Raw genomic sequence first — 27,223 nt, 5'->3', positions numbered from 1 at the left:
GAAGCAAAGGCATGGGTGTTATTCACAGACACTAAGAATGTGGACTGTTCTGGTTTTTAGGGGCTTTATGGGTGTGCATAATTTTAAATCCACACTGCAAACTAGAAGAAAAATCTTGTTGGCTCCAGCAACTGCAGAAGTGGAGCGACCTGGATATCTGCCCCCTGGAGGATGGAAACTATGGGCATGAGCTGCCCAACATTACCAATGCGCTCTCCCAGAGTGCCAGCCACAGCCCAGGTGAGCCAAGGATCTTTGTGTTTAGAAGTTCAAAAGGTAGGATGATAAAGTACCAGGACAGTGGTGGCCTGGTAGACTTTTTTTTTTTTTTCTGTCAAAATTGCTATCTTAAATAGGAAAAGCTTTTCTTTTAACTCATCTCAAGATGCTAAGTCTCCTGTAAGTGTAAGAGTTTGTCTGACATTGAGGATGCTGTCCTTTTCCACATCAAGGGCATCCTCAGTGCCCAGCATGAAGTTCTAGAGCCCTCTGTGAGATTCCTCTCTGACCTTCAGGTTCTCTGTGTCCAATAGGTCCAGGCCTCAGCTTCGGTTGGTTTGCATAGCTTAGAAAATCTACTTTAAAGGAAAGACAGAAGCCTACCAAAAACAAAACAAAATTTGTAAAAAGTGTCCTGACAGAGCTAGAGAGATGGCTCAGCAGTTAAGAGCACTGGCTGCTCTTCCAGAGGACTGGGGTTCAGTTCCCAGCACCCACATGACAGCTCACAACTGTCTGTAACTCCAGTTCCAAGGGTTCCAACACCCTCACACGAACATACTTCAGGCAAACAAAACACCAATGAATGCTCTAACAATGAATATCTTTTTTAAAAGTGTCTTAATTAAGGCCAGATGTTGTGTCACCATCCTGTGAGGCAAGCACAGGGATCTCTACAAGTAGTGTACTGACCAAATCCTTTCCTATTCTAGCTTCTCCCTCTGTTTTCCTCAGATTTTTATACAGTACAAGTGCATCCTCTCAAGCTATTACCAAGACCCCTGCCCCACTGTAAGGCAAGTCTACTACAGTAATACTATATCCTCTGCCTTCTGAGTCCACTGTTCTACAGATGTCTACAGATGGTGGGAACAAGCTTTCACACCCATGTTTTTCTTTCTAACTCAGGCCATTTGATGTTAACCATTGTTCTTTAGTTCGAGTCTTTATTGGTAGGGGATTTTGTCTGACATTGATCTTACCCTTGGTCTTTTTTAAGTAATAGCTATCAACATTTTTAGCCTCAACGGGGAAAAAGTCACTTAAATAATTGTTTTTTGCTTAGTTGTCTTCTACTGTACCATAATTAGTTGCCAATATACTTAAGGTAACTAAGATAATGAGCCATAAAGAGACTATAATTTTGACCCTTCATTAAGATACCCATTCCTGGCACTCATCTAGTCTACACAACACAGGAAACCATCACTTTAATATAGACTTTAGTAGCATAGATAATCAAACATATACAATCACACTCCCCACTCACTTTCTGTTGGTTCTTATTGTTCCCAGTTTTTTCCCCATCCATGGCCCAATCTAGAATTTGTTTGTTTGTTTTTTGTTTTTGTTTTTGTTTTTTTTTTTTTAAGATTTATTTATTTATTACATGTAAGTACACTGTAGCTGTCTTCAGACACTCCAGAAGAGGGCACCAGATCTCGTTACAGATGGTTGTGAGCCACCATGTGGTTGCTGGGATTAGAACTCTGGACCTTCGGAAGAGCAGTCGGGTGCTCTTACCCACTGAGCCATCTCACCAGCCCCGGTTTTGGTTTTTTGAGACAGGGTTTCTCTGTATAGCCCTGGCTGTTCTGAAACTCACTCTGTAGACCAGGCTGGCCTCGAACTTAGAAATTCACCTGCCTCTGCCTCCTGAGTGCTGGTGTTTGTTTGTTTTTGTTGTTGTTGTTTTTTGGGTTTGTTTGTTTTTTGTTTTTTTTTTGAGAGGATATTATTATAGATACCTGGAGATACAGCTTGGTAGTTAAGAGCACTGCCTACTCTTCCAGAGTCAATTCCCAGCAACTACATGGTAGCTTACAGCCATCTGTAATGGGATTGAATGCCTTCTACAGATAGAGCACTCATATTCATAAAATACATAAACAAATAAATATTTAAACAAAAAACCTCATACCCAGGGCTGGCCTTGAACTTGCTTCAGCTTCCTATATTCTGTGATTGCAGGTACACATGCTACCATACTCTCGGCTGCTGGCTCCTTTTCTTTAGGATATTGATGGGTGCTCCCCATTCTCTCTCCCTACTTCAATTAAGTTTTGTAATTACTTGGTACTTAGGATTACACAGCAAAGTGTAACTGGAGAGAAATAATCATGGTAAATAGTCTTATTTTAAATTCATGACCACTCATTTCAAGTGGTCATCAGTGCTTTCTAACCATTTACTACATTTGCCTAGTCTATGCCTGTTTTTTTTTTTTTTCAATTATTGTTTCCTACCATCTTCCCCTCAGAACGGTCCATACTTCCTCTCCCTATTGTTCTCAGCTGAGTTTAGCCTCTTGTTCATTGACACTGTAGATGCAAATATGTACAAAGGTGGTGTACTGGCTGATTTTGTGTGTGAAGTTGACACAAGTTAGTCATCAGAGAGAAAGAAGCATCAGTTGAGGAAATGCTTCCACAAGATCCAGCTGAGGCATTTTTCTCAGTGATCAGTGGGGCGGGCTCAGTCCTTTGTAGGTGGAGCTATCCCTGGGCTGGTAGTTCTGGGTTCTATAAGAAAGCAGGCTGAGCAAGCCATGTGGAGCAAACCAGTAAGTAGCATCCCTCCATGGCCTCTGCATCAGCTCCTGCCGCCAGGTCCTTGCCCTGCTTGAGTTTCTGTCCTGATTTCCTTTGGTGATGAACAGCAATGTGGAAGTGTAAGCTGAATAAATTCTTTCCTCCCCCAACTTGTTTTTTGGTTGTGGTGTTTCATCACAGCAATAGAAACCCTGACTAAGACAGGTGGAAAATCATGCGGGTAGAATACCCACCCAAAGTGCAAGTGTCATGAGGTGTTGTGGCATAAGCCTGTAATTCCAACTAGGCAGGAAGGCCACTCATTGTAGACCAGTCTGGAAAACTTAGGCTCTGTTTCAAAGTAAAAAGCAAAGTTGGTACACAGCTTGGGAGCTAGAGACAGACAAATCTGTGAATTCAAGATCAGCTAGAGTATACAAAGTGAGTTCCAGGACAGCCAGAGCTACACAGTAAGACCCTGTCTCAAATAATAATAATAATAATAAAAATAAAGAAATTAGAAAAACATTTCCAAACCTCCTTTTTCTGTGTTATGGAATTAAACATACAAACAAAAACTACTGTTTTAGAAGGTCTAAGAGGGGGCTGGTGAGATGGCTCAGTGGGTAAGAGCACCCGACTGCTCTTCCGAAGGTCCAGAGTTCAAGTCCCAGTAACCACATGTTGGCTCACAACCATCCGTAACGAGATCTGGCGCCCTCTTCTGGAGTGTCTGAAGACAGCTACAGTGTACTTACATATAATAAATAAATAAATCTTAAAAAAAAAAAAAAAAAAAAAGGTCTAAGAGATCCTGGTAATGGTGGTACACGCCTTTAATCCTAGCACAAGGGAGGCAGAGGCAGGCGGATCTCTGAGCTTCAGTAGAGCCCAGGGATACACAGAGAAACTCTGTCATGGGGAGAGTGTCAAGAAGGACAGAGACAGATTTACTGTACCTGCTCATCTATTCTGCCTCTTTGTTTGCTTGTGCATCTAAGTCCAAACCCTTCTTATTCCCTAGATCTGAACTAGTTTTCTTAATTCTTTTTTTTTGTCTTTAATATACTTTTTTTTTTAAATATTTTTATTACATATTTTCCTCAATTACATTTCCAATGCTATCCCAAAAGTCCCCCATACCACCCCCTACTTCCCTACCCACCCATTCCCATTCTTTTGGCCCTGGCATTCCCCTGTACTGGGGCATATAAAGTTTGCAAGTCCAATGGGCCTCTCTTTCCAGTGATGGCCGACTAGGCCATCTTTCGATACATATGCAGCTAGAGTCAAGAGCTCCGGGGTACTGGTTAGTTCATAATGTTGTTCCAACTATAGGGTTGCAGATCCCTTTAGCTCCTTGGGTACTTTCTCTAGCTTCTCCATTGGGAGCCCTGTGATACATCCAATAGCTGACTGTGAGCATCCACTCCTGTTTCTTAATTCTTATACTTCAAAGAAAGGCAGCCAGAGGGGCTGGTGAGATGACTCAGTGGGTAAGGTACTGACTCCTCTTCCAAAGGTCCTGAGTTCAAATCCCAGCAACCACATGGTGGCTCAATGAGATCTGACACCCTCTTCTGGTGTGTCTGAAGTCAGCTACAGTGAATTTATGTATAATAATAAATAAATCTAAAAAAAAAAAAAGAAAAGAAAAGAAAAAGAAAAAGAAAGGCAGCCAGAAAGGTATGCGAAGTCCTAAGAGTGTCTTTGTGTCTTTTTTGCTTTGCTTTGCTTTGCTTTGCTTTGCTTTGCTTTGCTTTGCTTTGCTTTGCTTTGCTTTGCTTTGCTTTGCTTTGCTTTGCTTTGCTTTGCTTTGCTTTGCTTTGCTTAAGGATGAGAGAAATAGCAGTGGGCTTGTATTTTATAACTCATAGGAATGATTCATGGAGTAGGAAAAAATTTGGATATAGAAGAAATGGGAGATAATCACAATATCTTTGATAAAATAAAAGGAATAATAATTTTTAAAGTATTTTTTAGATAACAATCTTTCTCTTTTATTTAATATTTATTTATTCATTTATTATTTGTAAGTACACTGTAGCTGTCTTCAGACACTCCAGAAGAGGGCATCAGATTTCATTACAGATGGTTGTGAGCCACCATGTGGTTGCTGGAATTTGAACTCAGGACCTTTGGAAGAGCAGTCAGCGCTCTTAACCGCTGAGCCATCTCACCAGCCCCTAAAGTATTTTTTTAAACTAGTAGAAGCCAGGCAGTGGTGGCCCATGCCATTAATCACAGCACTCAAGAGGCAGAGGCAGGTGGATCCCTTGAGTTAGAGCCCAGCCTGGTCTACAGAGTGAGTTCCAGGACAGCCAGGGCTACACAGAGAAACCCTGTCTTGAAAACAAACAATTGCAAGAATCATGCATATTTATTATAAATACCAAGAAAATATATATTTACTTCTCTCTGATTCTCTTCTACACTAATCAGGTTTTCAGCTGTACTGAGCCAGCTCTGTACTGGTCACATATCATCTAGGGCCAAATTGAATGGTTGATTCTCAGTTGTAATATTTTTTTAAGATTTATTTATTTCATATATACTGTTGCTGCCTTCAGACGCACCTGAAGAGAGCATCAGATCCTATTACAGATTGTGAGCCACCATGTGTTGCTCAGAATTGAACTCAGTACCTCTGGAAGAGCAGTCAATGCTCTTAACTGCTAAGCCACCTCTCCAGCCTTCTCAGTTGCATTCTTGTTTTGTTTTTTTGTTTTTTTGGTTTTTCGAGACAGGGTTTCTCTGTGTAGCCCTGGCTGTCCTGGAACTCACTTTGTAGACCAGGCTGGCCTCGAACTCAGAAATCCGCCTGCCTCTGCCTCCCGAGTGCTGGGATTAAAGGCGTGCGCCACCACGCCCGGCCTCAGTTGCATTCTTAATTGACCTTTGCCCTTTTAGCAGTATTTGACATTGATCATTTCCTGCTTGAAACATCTTTGTCATTTGATTTCCAGTTTCTCTTGGTTCTCATTATCTCATTGTCCTCTTCTAAGTGGGTCTTTCTGTCTCCTCCCTTACTCTCCAACTCAAACATGCTTTCAGTGCCCAGCGCTGTCATCAGACCACGTCTATACTGCCTTTGTGCATGCACTATTTATTATCTATCTGCTAATCCCAAACGTGTAGTTCCTGCTCAGATTTTTCCTCTTAACAGTAGTCTCATGTATTTTCTTCCTTTTCCAGGTCTCTGCTTATATCTTAATCTCTTCCTCTCCTTTCTTCTTGTTCTTTTTCACACCTTGTTTTGTTTTTGTATTTTTAGACAGGCCAGCACAGGCTGTCCTCAGCTTGCTAATCTTCCTGTCTCTGCCCCCAAGTACTAGAATTACAGGCCTGTACTACCAACCACCATGCCCAGTACTAGTCAGGGTTCTCTAGAGTCAGATCTTATAGAGTGACACTCAACTCTCTCTCTCTTTCCATATATATGTATATATATATGTGTGTGTGTGTGTATATGTATATGTGTGTGTGTGTGTGTGTGTGTGTGTGTGTGTGTGTGTGTGTGATTTATTAGGATGACTTACAGGCTGCAGTCCAGCTAATGCAACAGTGGTTGGTTTTGAGCAGTACCTGATGGTCCCACGTCAAGATATGCCCCCTGAGGAATTAGGAAAGCAGCAGAACTGATATAAACCAGTTTTACTGGGGGAAGGGAGAGAGAGGAGTTGAAGACCTGGGAAAAGGCTGAGGCAGATGAGTGGACATATAGACAAGCAGACAGATGAGGGCAGAGCCATGAGGGCAGAGAAGGGGGTGGGGCACAGAGGAGAGAAAATGATGGAAGTGGGGAGCAAGGTAGCAGGTAGCCCTTTTATACACAGCCTGGCAGCAGCAGCAAAAAATAACTTAAGCCATTGCTAGGTTCCTGCAAGGAGCCTAGTGGAATCACCTGTTTATGAGAGCTTTTCCAAAAGAGGGCATCAGATCCCCCTGGACCTGGAGCTACAGATGACCATGAGCCACCATGTGGGTGCTGAGAATTGAACTCAAGGCCTCTGGCAAAGTAACCAGTGCTCTCAACCCCTGAGCCATCTTTTCAGCCTGAGTTTTTTATCTTTTTAAGATGTCATATCTATGAGTCTACGTAAGTCCTCATGAAGTAGACCTTTCATTTTGTTCACTCATATTTTGTCCCATACTCTTTTTTTCATTTTATTTAAATGTATGGGGCTTTGCCTGCATACATGTCTCTGTTCCATGTGGATGCCTGGTGTTCAGGGAGGCCATAAGAAAGTGTTGGGTCTTCTGTAACTGGAGTTATAGACAGTTGTGAGCTGCCATGTGGGTTCTCGTTCTCTCTCTCTCTCTCTCTACCCCGCTTCCCTCTAACCCCCCCGGCCCCTCCCAGCAGTGGATGGAGAAGATGATTCAGCAGTTAAGAGCACTTGCTACTCTTGAGCAGGACCTGGATTCTTTTCCCAGCCCCAACATCAGCTGGCTCACAACTGCCTGTATCTCCAGTCCCAGGAGTCTGATGTCCTTTTCTGACCCAATGCATGTGGTACACAAACATTCAAGCACACAAATGTGTTAGCCAAACCTCTTTTTATAAAACTGAGTTTATGAGTCAAGCATGGTGGCACATACCTATAATCCCAGCACTTAAGAGGTAGAGGCAGGAGGATCAAACTCAAGGCCAACCTCAGCTACATAGCAATTTTAAACCCTATCTCAACTTTCTCACCACCACCCCCCAAATAGATGAATTTATAGAAGATTTTATAATCTATTTGAATAGATACAGCTAGCCTAGGTGGGAGAATAGCAAAGACTAAAATGGCAAAAAAAGAAGAAAGAAAAAGAATGAAAAAAAAGTAAAAAGAAAAGAAAAGAAAGAAAGAAAAAGGGAAGAAAAAAACATTTGAATTCCTGATAAAGAGCTAGGCTGTCCCCTGTAAGGGACTTTAACTCTCTGGGCCTCTGTTACTTGTTTGCAAAATACGGACCCACTGTGCTGTGAAAGTCAAGAAGACAAGCAGGCAAGCGTCTGCTGTGCTGAGAAGTGAGTCCGTCTCTGTCCAAGCCCTTCTCACATCATCACCAAAATGTTAATTGCATCCAACTTTGGGGCAGACTCAGTATTCTTAGAAGAGCATATAAAATAGGAAAGAGACAGATAGACAAACAGACACAGATACAGGGGCTGATGATCTGGGCCTATTTGTAGTGTTGATTTCCCCAAAGTCCTTTTCCTGAAGGGAGGTAGCATGGTCAGATCTCAATGAGAACGTTCGTCAGCGTCAGCTTTCTTGAGAACAAACTATAAGTGAACAAACTGTAACATCATTGTCAGCTTTATCTACTTAATCATTCATTCATTCATCAGTTTTTATTTGTTTTTGATTTTTAGGGGACCTGAGGCAGGGGATGTTGTTGGTTAAAACAGAGTATTATATACCCAGGCTAACTGCAAACTTGTAAGCCTCCTGTGTCAAGCTCTTGAGTCATTTTTTCAGCTTCTGATCTGAATAACAAAGAAGTTATAATAAGGGTCATGCTGCAAATGAAGCAAGTTATGATTATTTAAGGATATTATCTAACTGCCTCTTTTTTTCTGACTGATAAGGAAAACAGTTTATATCTTTACTTTTTTTTTTTTAAGATTTATTTATTATTATATCTAAGTACACTGTAGATGTCTTCAGACGCACCAGAAGAGGATGTCAGATCTCATTACAGATGGTTGTGAGCCACCATGTGGTTGCTGGGATTTGAACTTAGGACCTCTACGAGAGTAGTCAGTGCTCTTACCTGCTAAACCATCTCCCCAGCCCTATATCTTTACTATTGAGCTATTGAGTAGCTGTTTCTTCAAGCCATCATGTGGCTCTGAGTCCCAGTAGAAAGTTACTTAAAGAAAATGAAATTTATTGCCCTCTGTATAAGGTGGGTTTTTTGGGGGGTGGGGAGGGTTGTTTTGGTTTTTGGTTTTGGGTTTCGTTTTTTTGTTTTGTTTTGTTTTGTTTTGTTTGGATAGAAGACATAGAAGAGCCATGTTAGAACCTCAGAATATTCAATTCAGCTGTTCTTTTTCTTTCCTCAGACTCTTTATCCAGACCAAGACGAACAGTCTTCACTAGAGCCATTGAAGGTCGTGAGTTACATTGGCAGGACAGCCACCTACAACGAATAATCAGCAGTGATATCTATACAGCTCCTGCCTGCCAGCGGGAAAATGAGCGACTACTCTTTAATTCCCATGGCCAGCCACTGTGGCTTGGTAAGTCTAGCCCTCCATGTTCCAAGAACATCAGGTCCCAGTCCCACCTGTACCAGGCCCACATGAGCTACCAGCATAGGTCCCAGCAGTACTAGCTACAACTTAATATCCATCCATTTCTTTTGGAGCATTTATTACCAACTCAGGTCATTTATTTGAGGCCTATTTCATTTGTATTATGCTTAGCTGAGGTATAATAATCTCAAGTGGAAATATCCTTCCCATAGGCTTTGGGAAAAAGATAAAGCAGTTGATACTATCGAGGAGTAAACAAAACCACTAGGCATCAGTTCACACACTTCAGTTATCTGTTACCAAGCAACATTATATTCTGCTCACAACTTACACAGCTTGCTTGCATGATGGGAACCGAGGCGGTAGGTTGGTCAGTAAGAACCAGAGTTTGATCCCCACAACCCACGTAAAATAATGCAGGCATTGTATTATGTACTTTAAAATCCCAGTACAGGGCAGGCAGAGACAGCAGATTCCAGCCTAGCTTAGCACAATTGGCTAGTTATAGGACAGTGAGAGATTTAGCCTCAAAAAAAAGCCAGCAAGATGACCTAAGTTTGATTGCTGGAACCTCCATACACATGCCTGCACTCACACTCATAGGCCAAATGCACTAATGAAAAAAAAAAACAGGCATTTTAAAAATTGTAAGAGGTGGATAATGTCTGAGGAATAACACCCAAGGTTGTCTCTGGACTCCACAGTCTAAGCATACATGTTCACACACATGAGCACACACACATAAAAATAACACTGTGTTTGAAACTGCAGTTACCCCATGCTAGGAACTAGGATGCAGTCTGTGTTCGTCACCAGGCTGTCTTCTTTTCTCCTCCTCATCTTCCTAGCATCCTTTATAACAGGATAGAACTGTTTGATCTAGTTTAAACTTCTCCTGCAATGACTGTCTGGTTTACATCAGTTTGTCCTTAGCTTTCCTAGAGTGCATTCATTCTAAAATATAGCTTGGGAGCCTGGTATGGTGGTAACTTAACCTCAGAAACTGGGAGACAGGGCTGGTGAGATGGCTCAGTGGGTAAGAGCACCCGACTGCTCTTCCGAAGGTCCAGAGTTCAAATCCCAGCAACCACATGGTGGCTCACAACCATCCGTAACAAGATCTGGCGCCCTCTTCTGGAGTGTCTGAAGACAGCTACAGTGTACTTACATATAATAAATAAATAAATCTTTAAAAAAAAAAAAGAAACTGGGAGACGGGGAAGGTGGATCTCTGCGAGTTCGATACTAGTATGGTCTGTGTCGCAAGTTGTAGACCATACTAGCTAGGGTTCTAGACCAGCTAAGGTTACACAGTAAGACTCTGTTTCTAAAACCCAGCTAACTAAATAAATAAACAAGCAAGCAAGCTAAGGGGGTTGTTACAGTACAGAAGTAAATGATATACAGAGGCAGAGGCCAGCAGATCTCCATGCTGGAGACCTTGCCAAGCTAGCTCTAGCCTCAGCTCAGCTCTAGCTACCTTGAACTATTTGCCATACTCCAAAGAAATTATCTAGACTTCCTTTATGGTCTTATTTATATATGATTAAACATATATACTCTTTGCTAAGAAAGTCTTCCTTGTTTACCTACCCACTCATAATCATTCTTGTACTTCAAGTGTAGCTCAGATATTTCCAGTATAGGTGTTTGTCATGTCAGTGCCTTATAATTGTCTGTCTAGGTCTCATTCATGAGCCCTTTAGAGCAGCTGTCCTGCCTTCTCTATCTTTTGTACTTCCTTTGCCCAGTGCATTATCTGACATATAATATAGGTCCTCAGGAGACAGGGTTACTAATGAATATATTAATCATTTGATAATGAAGCTAGATATGGTGGTACAGGCTTATAATCCCAAAACTTGAAAGCACGGGGAATCAGGAATTCAGGGCTAGTGTCAGCTGCATATCAAAGTTCACAAGGAGCCTAGGCTACATGAGACCCTGCCTCCGACAATAAAACTATCATCTGATGCTGAGGCTTTCCCCTTAGACAGCTAGCGGCTGCTCCACCAGGTTCCCATAGTGCATGTTCACAGAGAATCTGCTTCTTATTGTTCTAGTTGTGTATCCCATCACACTGAGGCTAGAGGAGCCCTTTCAAGATGGCTTCTTCCACTTATATCCTCGAAGATAAAAGGCACAGTCCCTGTTCTAAAGCACACACCAAGTTGAATCTGAGAAACTGGACTGAACATGGACCCCTTTGTCTGTCAAACATAGGACTTTCCTGTTTGAAATGTTAACTCTAACAGAATGTTTCTTTCCTGCCTGGTAGAGCACGTGCCTACAGCCTGTGCTCGGGTTGATGCGCTGCGATCTCATGGGTATCCAAAAGAGGCTCTCAGACTCACGGTGGCCATCATTAATACTCTGAGGTTGCAGCAGCAGCGGCAGCTAGAGATCTACAAACATCAGAAGAAAGGTATAGTGATTAGGAATCCTCTAACATCCTGGGGTCTCAGGGTGATAAGGACCTGCAGGAGATAAAAAGATGAAGAACCTAATTTTCATTCAGTTCCATGGGCTTGAGAATTCCAAGCAATTCTGCTTGCTGAGTGGAGTGCCTTCTTGCTATTCCTGTGAAGCTCAGCTTTATTTACTGAATGTAAAATAGGAACAGTGAGCCTGCTTTTCACTGGAAGCTTCCAGGCTTCCACCTGGAAGGCCCACTAAGACCTGGAGAAGATGCTTTTGAAACTGTAAAGCTGTCTCCATATATACACTGCCAGCAGACAGTCTAAACTAGAGCTGGCTGGTGAGCTTGCAATCGAGCCAATCGAGCACACATAACAATAGGGGGAGCTTTTGATTTTCTGGTCAAGGACGGAATGATACTGATTAGGAAATGAAAGCAAAAGAAAAGCACATTTCCACATCTCTCGGTCTAAAACTTGAAACCTGCTTGCTTCCAGAGTTGTTGCAGAGAGGAACGACAACAATCACAAACCTGGAGGGCTGGGTGGGCCATCCCCTGGATCCCATTGGCTGCCTGTTTCTCACTTTGACTGAAGCCTGCCGCCTGAATGATGACAGCTACATGGAGATGTCAGGTACAAGGGTCAGCCTGAAACAAGCCATCTCTGCCCGTGTGTCCTGCTTTCCTACTTTACCTTACGAGCTTCCTTAGGGGGATAAGAAAGGCTAGAGGAATTTTAGGAGTCAGAGGAAAAAAGTTCAGAGCAGTCTAGAAGTGGGAGACCATCTCTATGAGAAGTGTGTGCGTCAAGTATTCATGGCAGTGCCCACCTGTAGCCACAGCTACTCTCAGGAGGCTAAAACAGGAAGATCATTTGAGCCCAGGGTTTTAAGGCTAGCCGGACCCTCCCCCAAATGCCCACTTCTCCCCTCCTCCTCCTCCTCCTCTTCTTCCTCCTCTTCTTCCTCCTCCTCTTCTTCCTCTTCTTTTTAAGCCAAGTAAGGTGGCTCAGGTCTATAATCTCAGCATTCAAGAAGCTGAAGCTGGTGAATTTTAACAGAAAAGGTCATCCTGGATCACACAGTATAAGGCCCTGCCTCAAAAAAAAAAAAACCAACAAAGTAGACGGCTGGAGAGAGAGCTTAAAGGTTAAAAGCACTGGCTGCTCTTCCAGAGGTCCTGAGTTCAATTCCCAGCAACCACATAGTGAGTGGTTCACATCCATCTATACTGGGATCTGATGCCCTCTTCTGGCATGCAGGTGTACATGCTGATAGAGCACTCATACATTAAATAAATAAATCTTTTAAAAAGCAACAATAAAGCCGGGCGTGGTGGCGCACGTCTTTAATCCCAGCACTCGGGAGGCAGAGGCAGGCGGATTTCTGAGTTCGAGGCCAGCCTGGTCTACAAAGTGAGTTCCAGGACAGCCAGGACTATACAGAGAAACCCTGTCTCGAAAAAACAAAAAAACAAACAAACAAACAAACAAAAAAAAGCAACAATAAAGTATCTTTCTTTAAAACCATATAATACTCTTAGCAGAATCTTGTTCTAGTTTCCCTTTGGCTCCCCAGTCCTTGAGATCTCTGTTGAGAGAATTTAGACAGTGCTGGGTGTGATGGCACACATCTTTAATCCCAGCACTTGGTAGGCAGAGGCAAACAGAGCTCTATGAATTTGAGGCTAACCTTGTCTACACGTAGCAAGTTCCAGGCCAGCCAGGGCTATATAGTGAGTCCCTGACTCAAAAGCAAACAAATAAAAACAAAACCTAAACAAGACACATAGAGTGTAGTATAGAAGATCCTTGGACTCTATTAGAAGTAGGATGGTACATTCTCAAAGGGAGAGTGGACAGTGGTCAGAGGGGCCTTGCACAGCAGGATACCTTCAGAGCAATGACTAAAGAGACTACACTTTTAGGTAGGCTTTATATTATTTCTGAAACTGCTGGAACAGTTTGAGAAACATCTTGAGGGGCACTTTCCTGTCCAGGTGATAAGAAAGAAGACAGTTAGTGGTGGTGGCACATGCCTTTAATCCCAGCACCTGGCAGGAAGAGGACAGCCTGAGTTACACAGAGAAACCCAATCTTGCAAAACCGAAAGGAGGAGGAAGAGGAGGAGGAGGAGGAGGAGGAGGAGAAAAGGAAAGAGAGAACGAGAGAGGAGAGAGAAGAAAGACCATGATAACTCTTTATTCTTAATAGGGAGCCTCCAGCTAAATAATCATTTTTCTCCTGCAGAAAAAATGTCATTTCTGTACCCAAGCCAGAGAGATAAAACTCATATCCCACTCTGCCAACACAACCCACCTCTTCTTTTCTTTTCTTTTCTTTCTTTCTTTCTTTCTTTCTTTCTTTCTTTCTTTCTCTCTCTCTCTCTCTCTCTCTTTCTCTTTCTTTCTCTCTCACTCGCTCTCTCTCTCTCTCTCTCTCGCTCTTGCCCTCTCCCTCTTCCTTCCTTCCTTCCTTCCTTCCTTCCTTCCTTCCTTCCTTCCTTCCTTCCTTCCTTCTTTCCTTCCTTCCTTCCTTCTTTCCTTCCTTCTTTTCTTTTCTTTTCTTTTCTTTATTTGGTTTTTCAAGACAGGGTTTCTCTGTATAGCCCTGGCTGTCCTGGAATTCACTCTGTAGACCAGGCTGGCCTCAAACTCAGAAATCCGCCTGCCTCTGCCTCCCAAGTGCTGGGTTAAAGGCGCACGCCACCACTGTCCAGCTTCTTTATTTTTTTTTTTTTAAGAGGTGTCAGATCCCCCTAGAGCTAGAATAAGAAGTGGTTTTGAGCCACTTGATGGTAGGAACTGAAGCCACCTCCTCTGGAAGAACAGTAAAAGCTCTCCACTGCTGAGGCACCTCTCCAGCCCCAGAGCCAATTCTTTTAACTAGAAATCAAAACTCTGAAGTTTGAGACCCTCATTTTACAGCTGCCGACTATGGCTTTTAAGCCTGTCAGCATCTAACTAGCTTCCTAGCTACACTCTCATTTTCTTTTAACATTCTTCCCTCATGGTGGGTTTGTACCAATTTCCCAAACAAAAGAACAGACTAAGTGCCCCACACTGAGGCTGGATACACAGTTGCTCTCCTTCCCCTGGGTTATCACTGTGTTGGATTTATTTGCGTTTGCTTTAGTATTAGTATCTCTTACTACGCTGTCAGCTACTTGCAAGCAGACATTATGACTACTACTCTTCATGTGCCCCTAGCGTTACCTGCCACTTAACTGTCCCCAGGGCTACTTAATAGAAAAGGAGGGGGGGGGTAAAGGTCTTTTTTGTTTGTTAGTTTTGTTTTTGAGATTATAATTATATCACCCCTCTCTCCCCCATTCTTCCCTCCAAACCCTTACACATACTCCTTTTTATTCCCTGTACTGTTCTTGAACTCGAGGATCCTAGCTATCCTCTCACCAGTATTCTAAGCAGCTAAACCTACAAGCATATGTCATCATATCCAAATAAGTCATTGGCTCTTAAACCCCTCTGCACGTCCTGAAATCCTTAGTGACGCATTTTATAAAGCCATCACATAGAAGATGCAAAAATTTCCAAAGTAAGAGTTAAACTGGATGGAGTCAGTATCTCTGAGTAGATATAAAGAGTTAACCCAGGGGCTGGAGAGATGGTTCAGTAGTTAAGACCACTGACTGCTCTTCCGAAGGTCCTGAGTTCAAATCCCAGCAACCATATGGTGGCTCACGACCACCCATAATGAGATCTGATGCCCTCTTCTGGTGCCACTAAAGTCAGCTACAGTGTACTTATGTATAATAATAAAAAATAAATCTTTAAAAAAGCCAGGCGTGGTGGCACATGCCTTTAATCCTAGCACTCAGGAGGCAGAGGCAGGCGGATTTCTGAGTTCGAGGCCAGCCTGGTCTACAAAGTGAGTTCCAGGACAGCCAGGCTATACAGAGAAACCCTGTCTCAAAAAAACAAACAAAAAAAAAAAGTTACCCCAAGCCAAGCTAGAACAGGCCTGATTGTCCTAATCTCCTGCAGAGGGACAACACCTTCATCTGCACAATGACGCTTATAGCTTGAAAAGCCTAAAGCTGCTCTATCTGTTTACCACTGACATACACTGCTCTTTTGGAGAAACCCAGAACAGTGAGATGCTCTCATCCCCTAAAGGTGCTCACACTGAGGTAGCAGAAACAGACACAAAAACAATTACGATTCTATTATACATTGGCAAAAATAAGACTTTATGCTTCCCTGGCTGGCCTACCCAATTTGTGTATGAAGGAGTGTTGTTGTTTTTTTTTTGTTTTTGTTTTGTTTTGTTTTGTTTTTTGTGGTTCTCATAATCTTTTTTTTTTTTTTAGTGTATTTTTCTTACTGCTTTGAGGTTCTGATTTAGCTTTATAATAACCATTAAGCAACTGATATCCCAAAGCGGGACAGGCAGAGACACAGGATAACCCACTAGACCTGTCCTAAGGAACTTGGTAACTTGTTCTCCTCAGATATGAATGAAAGCAGACTTCCTGTGTACCAGCACGTACCTGTGGCTTCAGGCTGCCCAAACAGCAATGAGTCGTACCTGTCACTGGCCCTGGAGGTTGCTCTGATGGGCATGGGACAACAGAGGGTGATGCCTGAAGGCCTCTATGCACAGGACAAGGTGTGCCGTAATGAGGAGCAACTCCTAAGCCAGCTCCAGGAACTGCAGCTGGATGATGAGCTAGTCCAGACACTGCGCAAGCAGTGCGTCTTACTGCTGGAGGGTAAGAAGAAAGGGGGTCATGGTAAAAACGCCTCTAGTCAGCACTCTGGATTCCCCTCTCTGACAAAGCACAGAAATATTTGTGACATTAAAAAGTAATGAACTTCCAACTCTGACACCATTGCATACACTAGCAAGATTTTGCTGAAAGGACCCAGATATAGCTGTCTCTTGTGAGACTATGCCCGGGGCCTAGCAAACACAGAAGTGGATGCTCACAGTCAGCTATTGGATGGATCACAGGGCCCCCAATGGAGGAGCTGGAGAAAGTAACCAAGGAGCTAAAGGGATCTGCAACCCTATAGGTGGAACAACATTATGAACTAACCAGTACCCCAGAGCTCTTGTCTCTAGCTGCATATGTATCAAAAGATGGCCTAGTAGGCCATCACTGGAAAGAGAGGCCCATTGGACTTGCAAACTTTATATGCCCCAGTACAGGGGAACGCCAGGGCCAAAAAGTGGGAGTGGGTGGGTAGGGGAGTGGTGGGGAGGGTATGGGGGACTTTTGGGATAGCATTGGAAATGTAAATGAGGAAAATACCTAATTTAAAAAAAAAGTAATGAAGTTTAGCATACAAGCTTGCTGGGCTCCCAAGTCTAGGCTAGAATAAGCATACAAAACAAATAAACAGTAACTGCTGGCTCATCTTCTTCCTTCAGGAGGCCCCTTCAGCGGCCTGGGAGAAGTCATCCACCGGGAGAGTGTTCCCATGCACACCTTTGCAAAGTATCTGTTCTCAGCTCTGCTGCCTCATGATCCAGACCTGTCTTACAAGTTAGCCTTACGCGCCATGAGGTGGGTAGCCCCTGTCCAGCCTGATGGCCTCTTCCTCTGCCTGCCCTACTCCCTTTCCCCTTTGTCTCTTTCCCAAACCCAGGGCCTCCATATGTTCATATGATCTAAGCTCTGGGATTCTTTATTAATGAAACACTTGACCCCACCACATATTTAGGGTAAATTGTCTGAGCAGGGCCCCCAAGATATAATAAATATGGTGCCTCCCTGTTTTGGAACCACTTGGGTAGCCTCAGAAGGGATTTATTTCCTAACATAACTCCATTCAGTCATGGGTCCAGGTACATGTCCCCAGAGGAATATAGGAGGCGGAGAGATAAATATGTATACTCCAAGACCCAGAAGCAATGCTCTATGAGAATCTTGTTTTCAAGCTAGACTAGGATTCTTGGTTTACCTGTGTAGATATGTAGGATGTAGCAGACAATACAGAGAAAGAATTTTAGTTAGGCCGTAAGACTGAGAGAGCTGTTTAGCTAGAAGGAAGTTCCCTGGCATATGTTTCTTAGGCTCTTCAAAATAATCCTATGCCACTCTGTGTCTGTCAAATCGCTTTATAGTGGAAACTATCAGCTCAAGGTTTCCAAGTACCCAAGCACCGGCCTGACATATATTATAGGTTTAAAACCCTTCAAAGCTCTTAGCCTGTCTTTCCCTAACCAATTTCTCCCCAGCAGAAAGCAAACTTCCCTAAAGGGGGTCACAATGGCCAGAGTCTAAATGAAGCTGATGGCGCTTCCTGGGTCTTTTAGGTTACCTGTGCTAGAAAACTCATCTTCCGCAGGCGACACGTCCCACCCCCATCACATGGTGTCTGTGGTACCCAGCCGCTATCCTCGCTGGTTCACGCTCGGACACTTAGAGTCACAGCAGTGTGAACTCGCCTCCACCATGCTGACCGCTGCCAAAGGTAAGCACGGGTAGACATCCAACATCCTTACTATACCTACCCACCTGGGCCCACAGTCTCCTGAAAAAGAGAAGCCATGTGCTCTGTGTTGACAGGAGCAGTGGGGGTCTTCATGTTGACTGTTCATTAGGAAGAGCACCTGGGTCAGACTAGAATTCTGCCTGAGTTACTTGAAAATCCTAAGACCCTGAATATAAAGAATCAAATGATTTCTAAATTTAAAAAAATTGTTTCACATTATGTGTCTGTGTACATGATTGCCGGTGTTCAGTGAGGTCAGAGGTTTCTGATACCCTCAGACATGGAGTTATAGGTGGTAGTGAGCCCCCTGACATTGGTTCTACAAACTGGACTTGGGTTCTCTGCAAGAGCAATACATTCTCTAACCATAATCCATCTCTCTAGCTCTATAATCACATGGTTTTTATTTGGTTGTTTGAGATAGGATCTCTCTGTGTAGGCCTAGCTATCTTGCAACTCACTCTGTAGACCAGACTAGCCCCAGATTCACCCAGATCCTTCTTGCCTCTACCTACCAAGTGCTAGGATTAAAGATGTCCACCACCACATATGGCCTGATAATCAAATGATTTTTACATTAACTTCTGAATGTAATCTTCCACCTGATAAAGTCATTTTAGTTTTCCAATATCAGTTTCAAAATCTATAAAATGGAGATCACTGTTGGTGACGTCTCAGCCTCAAAGCCTGTAACTCTCCGTACTAAGGCAGAGTGTGATTATTCTACCAAAGGATAGAGTATGGAATGACTCTGACCCTCGGGGCTCGTGTAGTCATGTTAGCTCTGCAGGCTTCATCACAAACAGAAGTGAAAAGAAGCTCTAGACAAGGAGCTGCAATAAAATCCCAGCTGTCAACTGTGGATCCTGAGTATTTTGTACCAGGAAACCTGTGGACGTTTATTTTAAGATGCCTTTTTGTTGTTGTTCTTTCCTCGTTTGTTTCCTCGTTCAGACAGGATTTCTCTGTGCAACTGGCTGTCCTGAAACTTGCTCTGTAGACCAGACTGGCTTCAAACTCAGATCCACCTCCTCTGCCTCCCAAATGTTGGGATTAAAGGCTGTTCGCCACCACTGCCTGGTTGTCTTGTTGTTTTTTCTAATTAAAAATATCTTTCAGAATCCAGAAGTGGCATCAGATCCCAGAGAGCTGGAATTACAAGCTTTGTAAGGTGCCTCATATGGTTGTTGGGATATAAACTTGGATCTTAATGATAGAACAGCAAGGGCTCTTAGCTAACAAGCTGTATCTCCCCGCTTCCCCACCCCCACCCCTGAACTTGCCCTTTATGGATGTTTTGGAATATAAACTCAAAAATGATGTCTGCAGCATGGAAGTTTATTTCTTTAGCCACCTAAAGTTGTGGCAAAATATAATATATATAATAGTATATTTATATATGAGTATATATCTCTGTGTCAGTAAGACACAAAGTGTTAATATCTCCAAGTTCAAAATCCCTCAGATCATCAAGTAGTCTTGATTATAACAGTGTTTCCAACTCAGTGTAAGAATTTGTATCCCAAATATACAAAGAATTCTTAAACTTATCAGGAGGCTGGGGCTGCAACTCAGATGGTAGAGTATGTGCCTAGCATGCTTAAAGCCTTGGTTTTGAGCTCCAGCACTACATAAACCAGGCATCCCAGTACACATCTATAATCACAGCATTCAGGAGGTGAAGGAGGACCAGGAGTTCAAGGTCAGACTCTGCTACATAAGTTCAAGGCCATCCTGGAATACAGAGACTCTATTCCAGATTGAGACAAATCAATTTGTCTCCAACAACAACAAACCCTGAAAGTTAACAGTCCAATTTTAAAACTTACTAAAACCAGAAATAGCACATGCCTTTAGTCCTAGTACTCAGGAGGCAGAAAGTTCTCTGAGTTTGAGGCCAACCTGGTCTACAGAGTAAGTTCTGGGACAGCCAGAGCTACATAATGAGACTGTCTCAAAAATAAAATAGGTGGAGCTGAGACGAAAGGATGAACCATCTAGAGACTGCCATACCCGGGGATCCATCCCATAATCAGCCTCCAAATGCTGACACCATTGCACACACTAGCAAGATTTTGCTGAAAGGACCCTGATATAGCTGTCTCTTGTGAGACTATGCCGGGGCCTAGCAAACACAGACCTGGATGCTCACAGTCAGCTATTGGATGGATCACAGGGCCCCCAATGGAGGAGCTAGAGAAAGTACCCAAAGAGCTAAAGGGGTCTGCAACCCTATAGGTGGAACAACAATATGAACTAACCAGTACCCCCCAGAGTTCATGTCTCTAGCTGCATATGTATCAGAAGATGACCTAGTCAGCCATCAGTGGAAAGAGAGGCCCATTGGACTTGCAAACTTTATATGCCCCAGTACAGGGGAATGCCAGGGCCAAGAAGTGGGAGTGGGGGGGGGGAGGTCGGGGGAGGGTTTGGGGGACTTTTGGGGTAGCATTGGAAATGTAAATGAAGAAAATACCTAATTAAAAAAAAATAATGAAGCCGGGCGTGGTGGCGCACGCCTTTAATCCCAGCACTCGGGAGGCAGAGGCAGGCGGATTTCTGAGTTCGAGGCCAGCCTGGTCTACAAAGTGAGTTCCAGGACAGCCAGGGCTATACAGAAAAACCCTGTCTCGAAAAACCAAAAAAAAAAAAAAATAAAAAAAAATAAAATAAAATAGGGCTAGAACTGCTCTTCTAGGAGTCCTGAGTTCAATTCCCAACAACCATATTATGGGTCACAACCATCTTTAATGAAATTTGATATCCTCTTCTGTCATGCAGGCATAGATGCAAGCAAATGGAACACTCATATACATAAGTAATCTTAAAAATAAAATTAAAACTGACCAAAGAACTGAAAAAACATTTTGCCAGAGAAGATAGCAAACAAGCATATAAAATGATATTCAGAATATTACTAGGAAATTGTAAATTAAATCAAGACACCACTATACACTGTTTGGATAGCCAAGATCAAAATATTGGCAATAGCATGGAATAACAGAAATGCTCATTGCTGGGAGAATATAAAATAACACAGCCACTTTGGAAGTTAGTTTGGCTGGTTTTTGGTTTTGTTTTGTTTTGTTTTATAAGATTTAATTTATATGAGTACATTGTAGCTGTCTTCAGACACACCAGAAGAGAGCATCAGATCTCATTACAGATGGTTGTTAGTCACCATGTGATTGCTGGGAACTGAACTCAGGACCTTTGGAAGAGCAGTCAGTGCTCTTAACTGCTGAGCCATCTCTCCAGCCCCTTGTTTTGTTTTGTAACAAAGCTATATGTAGTCTTAACATATGTTCCAGCAGTCATGTTCCTAGGTATTACTCAAAAGAATCAAAATATATACATACCCAAACCTGAAAAGGAATATATATGAATATATTCACAATTGTCCCCAAAGCAACCAAAATGTTCTTCACAAGGTGAAAAGATAAACTGTGATATATCCATACAATGGAATGTTATCTAGCAATAAAACAAAATAAACTTCACACACAGGAACCTCACTATGTATTCCATATTGCAAAAAGCCAATCTGAAAAAGCTATATGGTACCAACTGTATAAAATTATAGTTGCCAGTGTCCAGGAAAAATGGGGAAAGGTGTTAGTGAAACTAGCCTGTATGACATGATCATGGATTTAACTTTTAGAAAAAAAAGATGGGAGAGGTGAATTCATGTGGGTGTCTAGGACCAGAAAGTTCCACCAAGCATTTTGAAGGGACAGCTTGACTGACCAGAAGACATGGTAGCATTCAGACACATTGGGTAAGTTAGCATAGTTCAGCTAGTGTTTGTGTAATCAGCTTACTGTCTTAGGGAAACTCAAAAGAAATCCTGCCTCTACCTTTTCCAATGACTATAGGAGACACGCTGAGGCTACGAACTATTCTGGAAGCAATACAGAAGCACATCCATTCTTCCTCCCTCATCTTCAAACTAGCTCAAGATGCATTCAAGATTGCTACTCCCACAGACAGCAGTACAGACAGCACTCTGCTCAACGTGGCCCTGGAGCTGGGGTTACAGGTACGAGTGTGACACCACTGTCCCAGCTTTAGGTTTCTCCAAGGGGAATGAACATGAGCCATGTCTGGATCTTTCTGTCTTCCAAAACATAAGTGCCAGGGTAGACAAAAAATAAGGACTCTATAAGAAGTGGCCTCCATTTAAAGTTGGGGCCAGAAGGAAAATCGCTGTAGGCACTGTAGGATCCCCATCTTCTCTATCTCTACCTTCCTTCAAGTCAATCAAGGTATGACAAGAGTCTTATCAGCCAGGCGGTGGTGGCGCATGCCTTTAATCCCAGCACTCGGGAGGCAGAGGCAGGCAGATTTCTGAGTTCGAGGCCAGCCTGGTCTACAGAGTGAGTTCCAGGACAGCCAGGGCTACACAGAGAAATCCTGTCTCGGGGGAAAAAAAAAAAGAGTCTTATCTGTTGTCAGTCTTGAGGAAGCCCCATGTCTAGTGAGAGGGGTAGGGAGAAATTAAACATATCCACACAGAGAGAAAGGACCACTAACTAATTCAACAATGCAAATCATTTGTTATTGAGCTGGAAATGTATCTCATTTGGTAGCGTGCTTACCTACATGGAATAAGATCTAGGATGGACCCTACTATTGCATAAACTGGGCAGAGTGGGATACATCTCTAATGTCTGTTCTGGGAAGGTAGCTGCTGAAGGATTAGAAGTTCTAGGTCATGGAGAATTGAAGGTCAGCCTGGGCTAATGAGACCCTGTCTCAAGCAAACAAAAAAATACCTATTCCATAAAAGAACAGTATGAGGTAGAAGGGAGGCGAGGATCTCATCTGTTAGGTGTGGCCCACTGGAAATGCCTCTTTTGTGTCTAGGTGATGCGGATGACCTTATCAACCCTTAATTGGAGGCGCCGAGAGATGGTTCGATGGCTGGTTACTTGTGCTACAGAAGTGGGTGAGTCTCACATCTCCCTCTTCCCCCTGGGGAGTTTCTAAGCCTGACTTTTGGGACAGGACCATGAATCCTTGGTGCTGTCATATTTCTATTCCTGGTGGCCTGGGAACGGATGTGCTGCTAGAAGACTGCCTCCGTGTCAGCCAGCCTAAGCTCTCATTGCTTGGACCATACCCTGATGTCAACAGCACTTTGACCCTCTGTGATTAGAGAAATGTCTGAGAGAATGCTTTCAGCCACCAGTCCTCACGTGCTCCCTAGGGAGGGAGTTGGCTCAGTGGTTTGGTCCCAGTCTCTGTCTATGCTTCTGAAAAACCACAAACAACCTGGCTTGGGAACCATTCTAGAACCCAAAGCCCCAGCACTATACTCTCCTCAAAGGCACTACTTGGGCTAGAACCCCTTGGGAAGCCTAGGGCCCCACCTTGAGGCCGCAAACCTGGGGCTCTGTTGTTTCATATTTATGAAGAGCTGAGGGTGCAGCAGAGACCTTCTGGGCTGGGATGGGAAGAGACCCCCAAATAGAGTCTGGCCATTTGGGATGCTCCTCTTACCCTGTTTACCTCAGATCATCTCAGGACTGCTAAGGAGTAGGGAGAACTCGTGTGCAGGCCAAGTTCAGACCCCAAATCTGGGCAGACTTGAATTAGGACCAAGTAGCCACTGCTGACCTCAGGATCTCCCTGACAGGTGTGCGGGCCCTGGTGAGCATCTTGCAGAGCTGGTACACACTCTTCACCCCAACCGAGGCTACAAGTATTGTGGCTGCCACAGCCGTTTCCCACACCACTATCCTGCGCCTCAGCCTTGACTACCCACAGCGGGAGGAACTGGCTAGCTGTGCTCGCACACTGGCCCTACAGTGTGCTATGAAGGATCCACAGAGCTGTGCCTTATCAGCTCTTACACTTTGTGAGAAAGACCACATTGCCTTTGAGGCAGCCTACCAGATTGCCATTGATGCTGCTGCCGGTGGCATGACTCATTCACAGCTGTTCACCATTGCCCGCTACATGGAGCTCCGTGGCTACCCGCTACGTGCCTTCAAGCTGGCCTCACTGGCCATGAGCCATCTTAACCTGGCCTACAACCAGGACACCCATCCAGCCATCAATGATGTGCTCTGGGCTTGTGCTCTCAGCCACTCTCTGGGCAAGAATGAACTGGCAGCTCTCATCCCCCTGGTGGTGAAGAGTGTGCACTGTGCCACAGTGCTCTCTGATATCCTGCGTCGGTGCACAGTGACTGCCCCAGGCCTGGCAGGCATCCCAGGCCGCCGCAGCTCTGGAAAGCTCATGTCAACAGACAAAGCCCCACTGCGCCAGCTACTGGATGCAACCATCAATGCCTACATCAACACCACACACTCCCGTCTGACACACATCAGTCCCCGCCACTACGGAGAGTTCATTGAGTTTCTGAGCAAAGCTCGTGAGACCTTCCTACTGCCCCAGGATGGTCACCTGCAGTTTGCCCAATTCATTGACAACCTCAAACAGATATACAAAGGCAAGAAGAAGCTGATGCTGCTGGTTCGGGAGCGCTTTGGCTGAGAAAGTGGATCACTTGCTGCTAGGGCAGCCTGAGCTTCCAGGTCAGGACAAGGACTCTGAAACATCTGTCTACCCTGAGAGGACTCAGTACCACAGACCTAAGGATGGGAAGAGTCCGACATTCGCCAGTATTCCTGCCTCGGCAAGCTTCTCACTCCAGCTCTACAGTTCCTGAGGAGCTGGACCCTGCAGACCGGTCAGAAGCCCCCACAACATGTCACCTCACGCCCCTATATCCTGCGTGTCCTGGCCATTGGCCCCACTCCCTTGGCAAACACAGAACACTGTTCCGTCTCAGGGATTGCTTAACCAGAGAAAACAGAAGCATTTATGGTACTGTAAATACTATAGTATATGTGTCGTCAAGCATTGTAAAGCTGTAACTATTTATAATTCCGACTCTGATTTGACGGGCACTTAAAGTAGCTGTGGGTGGGAGGATAGGCTTGTTTTCTGAGGAGACTCACAACCATTTCTCAGGTTTCCTGTACAGAGTATATGCTGTTGGCAGTGGATAAGTGGGGGCAGCAGGGAGAAAAATGGACAGTTAAAATCCAAGTCTTATATGTCAGAAACTGTGGCCTGAAGATAGGACAACTAGCCTAGTGGTCATTGAGGGGCAGAGGTCAAGAGTGGCTTAGATATTTGTCTCAATGTTGTGAACACAGAAGCTCCGGCCTCTGCCTCACACACTCCAGGAGCCTGACGAACACCTGAATAACAAGTGCAGGGAGAAGACGAAGGTCCAGGAAGCCGCTGAGCTTACAAGATACATCTGCTCTGGTCACCTTTATGTTAGAGAATCTGCTCTCATCTCCAGTGTGTATGTGTGTATATCTGTATGAACATGTGTCTGTGTACAAAGATACACGTGTGCATGCCTGTGTCAGTTCTGTTAATTGTGTGACATGTGTTAGACTGGGTTTCATTTGTGAGTGATAATGCATACCTAAGTGTTAAGTGTACTCATGTCTTCATGTTTAGTGTATGTGTGTATCTAGGCTCACACGGGTACCTATGTGTAAACATGTTTGTCTCTGAATGTATGCCTGCTGACCATGATGTGTCTTTATGAGTGGTCTCTACATGTAATCTGTCAGTGTCTTCACACTTGAGGATCTGCATGAGTGTGCCTTCCTTCTGCCAACTCTCTCTTGCCCATCCGTCCCTTAGTCTCTTGCTAGCTGAGCATTGTTACGCATCCTGTGCCTCCTCTGTTTACCTTCTCTCAGCAAACACGTTTCTAAGCACGTGTCCCTCTGCTCTTAAGACTGGCCACTTTTGCTCCATGGTTCTTTTTTTACACAAACGTGTTTTCTTCCTCCAACTCTCTACCTCAAACTTCCTCTGCCTACTCTCATCATAATCTCATTGGTAGCTCACTCGGAGGCTGAGGCTGGTATTCCTTTAGCCTTCCCTTCCTAGTTTCTAGTTCTAGCGGATAAGCCCCACCTTAGCCCATGCTGACCTCCACAGTGTATCACGTTTGTACTACTTCATGACCCCTATGCTTAGCCTGGAATTATAGGAGGTAGCAAGGGCATTCAGAAGACTCAGTTGGATACAGGTGTCTTCGGTGTTGACTGTTTTGTCTTAGTTCCTGAGTTGGGTGGGGTTTGATAGGGAAGGGGGGGTGTAGCTAGAGAATGGACTAAGGGCCTTTCTGTCTGACTTACTTTATTTTTCTCTTTGAAACCTACTTGTCATCTTTTTTATTCCAAGCTGACCAGTAAGTTGTATTCGCTGTTTGTGGCTACTAATAAATGTGTTACTGTCCAGCCAAGGGCCCCTACACTGTCTCAGCCCAATGGGTTGGCAAAAAAAGGAGAAGCCACTCCCATTTCTGTATCATGATTGCCCTTTTTTAGCAAGTATGTGAACTCAGTGCTTTTCTATGAATAAATCATGGCTCACAGAAACGATTTTTCTAAAAGCAGAAATTGTGTTCTCTCAGTAAATGAGGCCCTTCTCTCCTTTGATGGGACAGGGAGCTGGTTGGGCCTACACAGACATATACAGTAATGGACAGTTGGAAGATTCCTCACATCACACCCATGTCCATAGCTCTAAGGCACCCCGAGACTCTGACCTAGGAAACAGTACTCTCCTAATATCACACGATGATCAGGAGCACGAGAGTCTGAGAACATCTGTGGGAATACTCAGAAGATAACACACAATGAACTTAAATGCCAGAGGACCCCTTGGCTTCAGAGACCTTCTTGCCTAAGGCTACGATCTTAAGCAACCAAGCTCTGTATGTTTCTGCCCAACCATACTACGGCATCAAAACTGAAGTCTCCTTAGTTCCTGTTTCCTTTAGCTCCTCTTTCCCTCCTGAACACTGAAGTGTTTTAGCATCTTCTGTGCCCCCTTTTGAGCTTCTTCTCCTTCCTTCAGAGACACACAGCCCTGTGTTACAGGGACCCAGACCCTTGTCTATAAATGCCATAGCTCCAACTACCTGGAAAGCTGTACCTATTATCATGTCACTCCTGAGCTTGCATGGCTGTTAGCATATGGGTAGTTTGAGCCTAGTGTTAATGCTGTAGTGTGTGCTCTGTCTTCCCTGATACCTGAGCCCCAGACTGCGGGAGAATATGCAGAGGAAGAATAACAAAAGGAACAAAGGAGCCAGGCCTGCTGGTATCGCCTTTAATTCCAGCACTTGAGAGGCAGATAGGTGGATCTTTGTGAGTTTGAGGCCTCGTGTGTGTGTGTGTGTGTGTGTGTGTGTGTGTGTGTGTGTGTGTGTGTGTAAGAGAAAGAGAGAGAGAGAGAGAGAGAGAAAGGGGGTGGGGGCTGGGCAGGAAAGAAGGGGGCTTCAGAAAGAACTGAGGATAA

General features: G+C 44.0%; 1 protein-coding gene across 1 annotated transcript in view; it reads left to right on the top strand.

Moving 5' to 3' along the window:
* The window catches only part of Zswim5 (zinc finger SWIM-type containing 5), a 109,919-nt gene extending 82,723 nt beyond the window's left edge, over nt 1–27,196 (top strand). The window contains exons 5-14 of the mRNA XM_021160422.3: nt 61–240; nt 8,809–8,985; nt 11,279–11,425; nt 11,916–12,053; nt 15,889–16,149; nt 16,812–16,947; nt 17,700–17,857; nt 21,754–21,917; nt 22,745–22,826; nt 23,517–27,196. Of these exons, the coding sequence (XP_021016081.2) occupies nt 61–240; nt 8,809–8,985; nt 11,279–11,425; nt 11,916–12,053; nt 15,889–16,149; nt 16,812–16,947; nt 17,700–17,857; nt 21,754–21,917; nt 22,745–22,826; nt 23,517–24,379 (2,306 nt within the window). The 3' untranslated portion in view covers nt 24,380–27,196. The remainder of the gene's footprint in view (nt 1–60; nt 241–8,808; nt 8,986–11,278; nt 11,426–11,915; nt 12,054–15,888; nt 16,150–16,811; nt 16,948–17,699; nt 17,858–21,753; nt 21,918–22,744; nt 22,827–23,516) is intronic.
* The last annotated feature ends 27 nt before the right edge of the window (nt 27,197–27,223 follow it).

Source organism: Mus caroli, unplaced genomic scaffold, assembly GCF_978045245.1.
Source record: "Mus caroli unplaced genomic scaffold, Mus_caroli_1 scaffold_6, whole genome shotgun sequence".
Lineage (NCBI taxonomy): Eukaryota > Metazoa > Chordata > Mammalia > Rodentia > Muridae > Mus > Mus caroli.
This window is presented reverse-complemented; position numbering and strand designations above follow the sequence as displayed.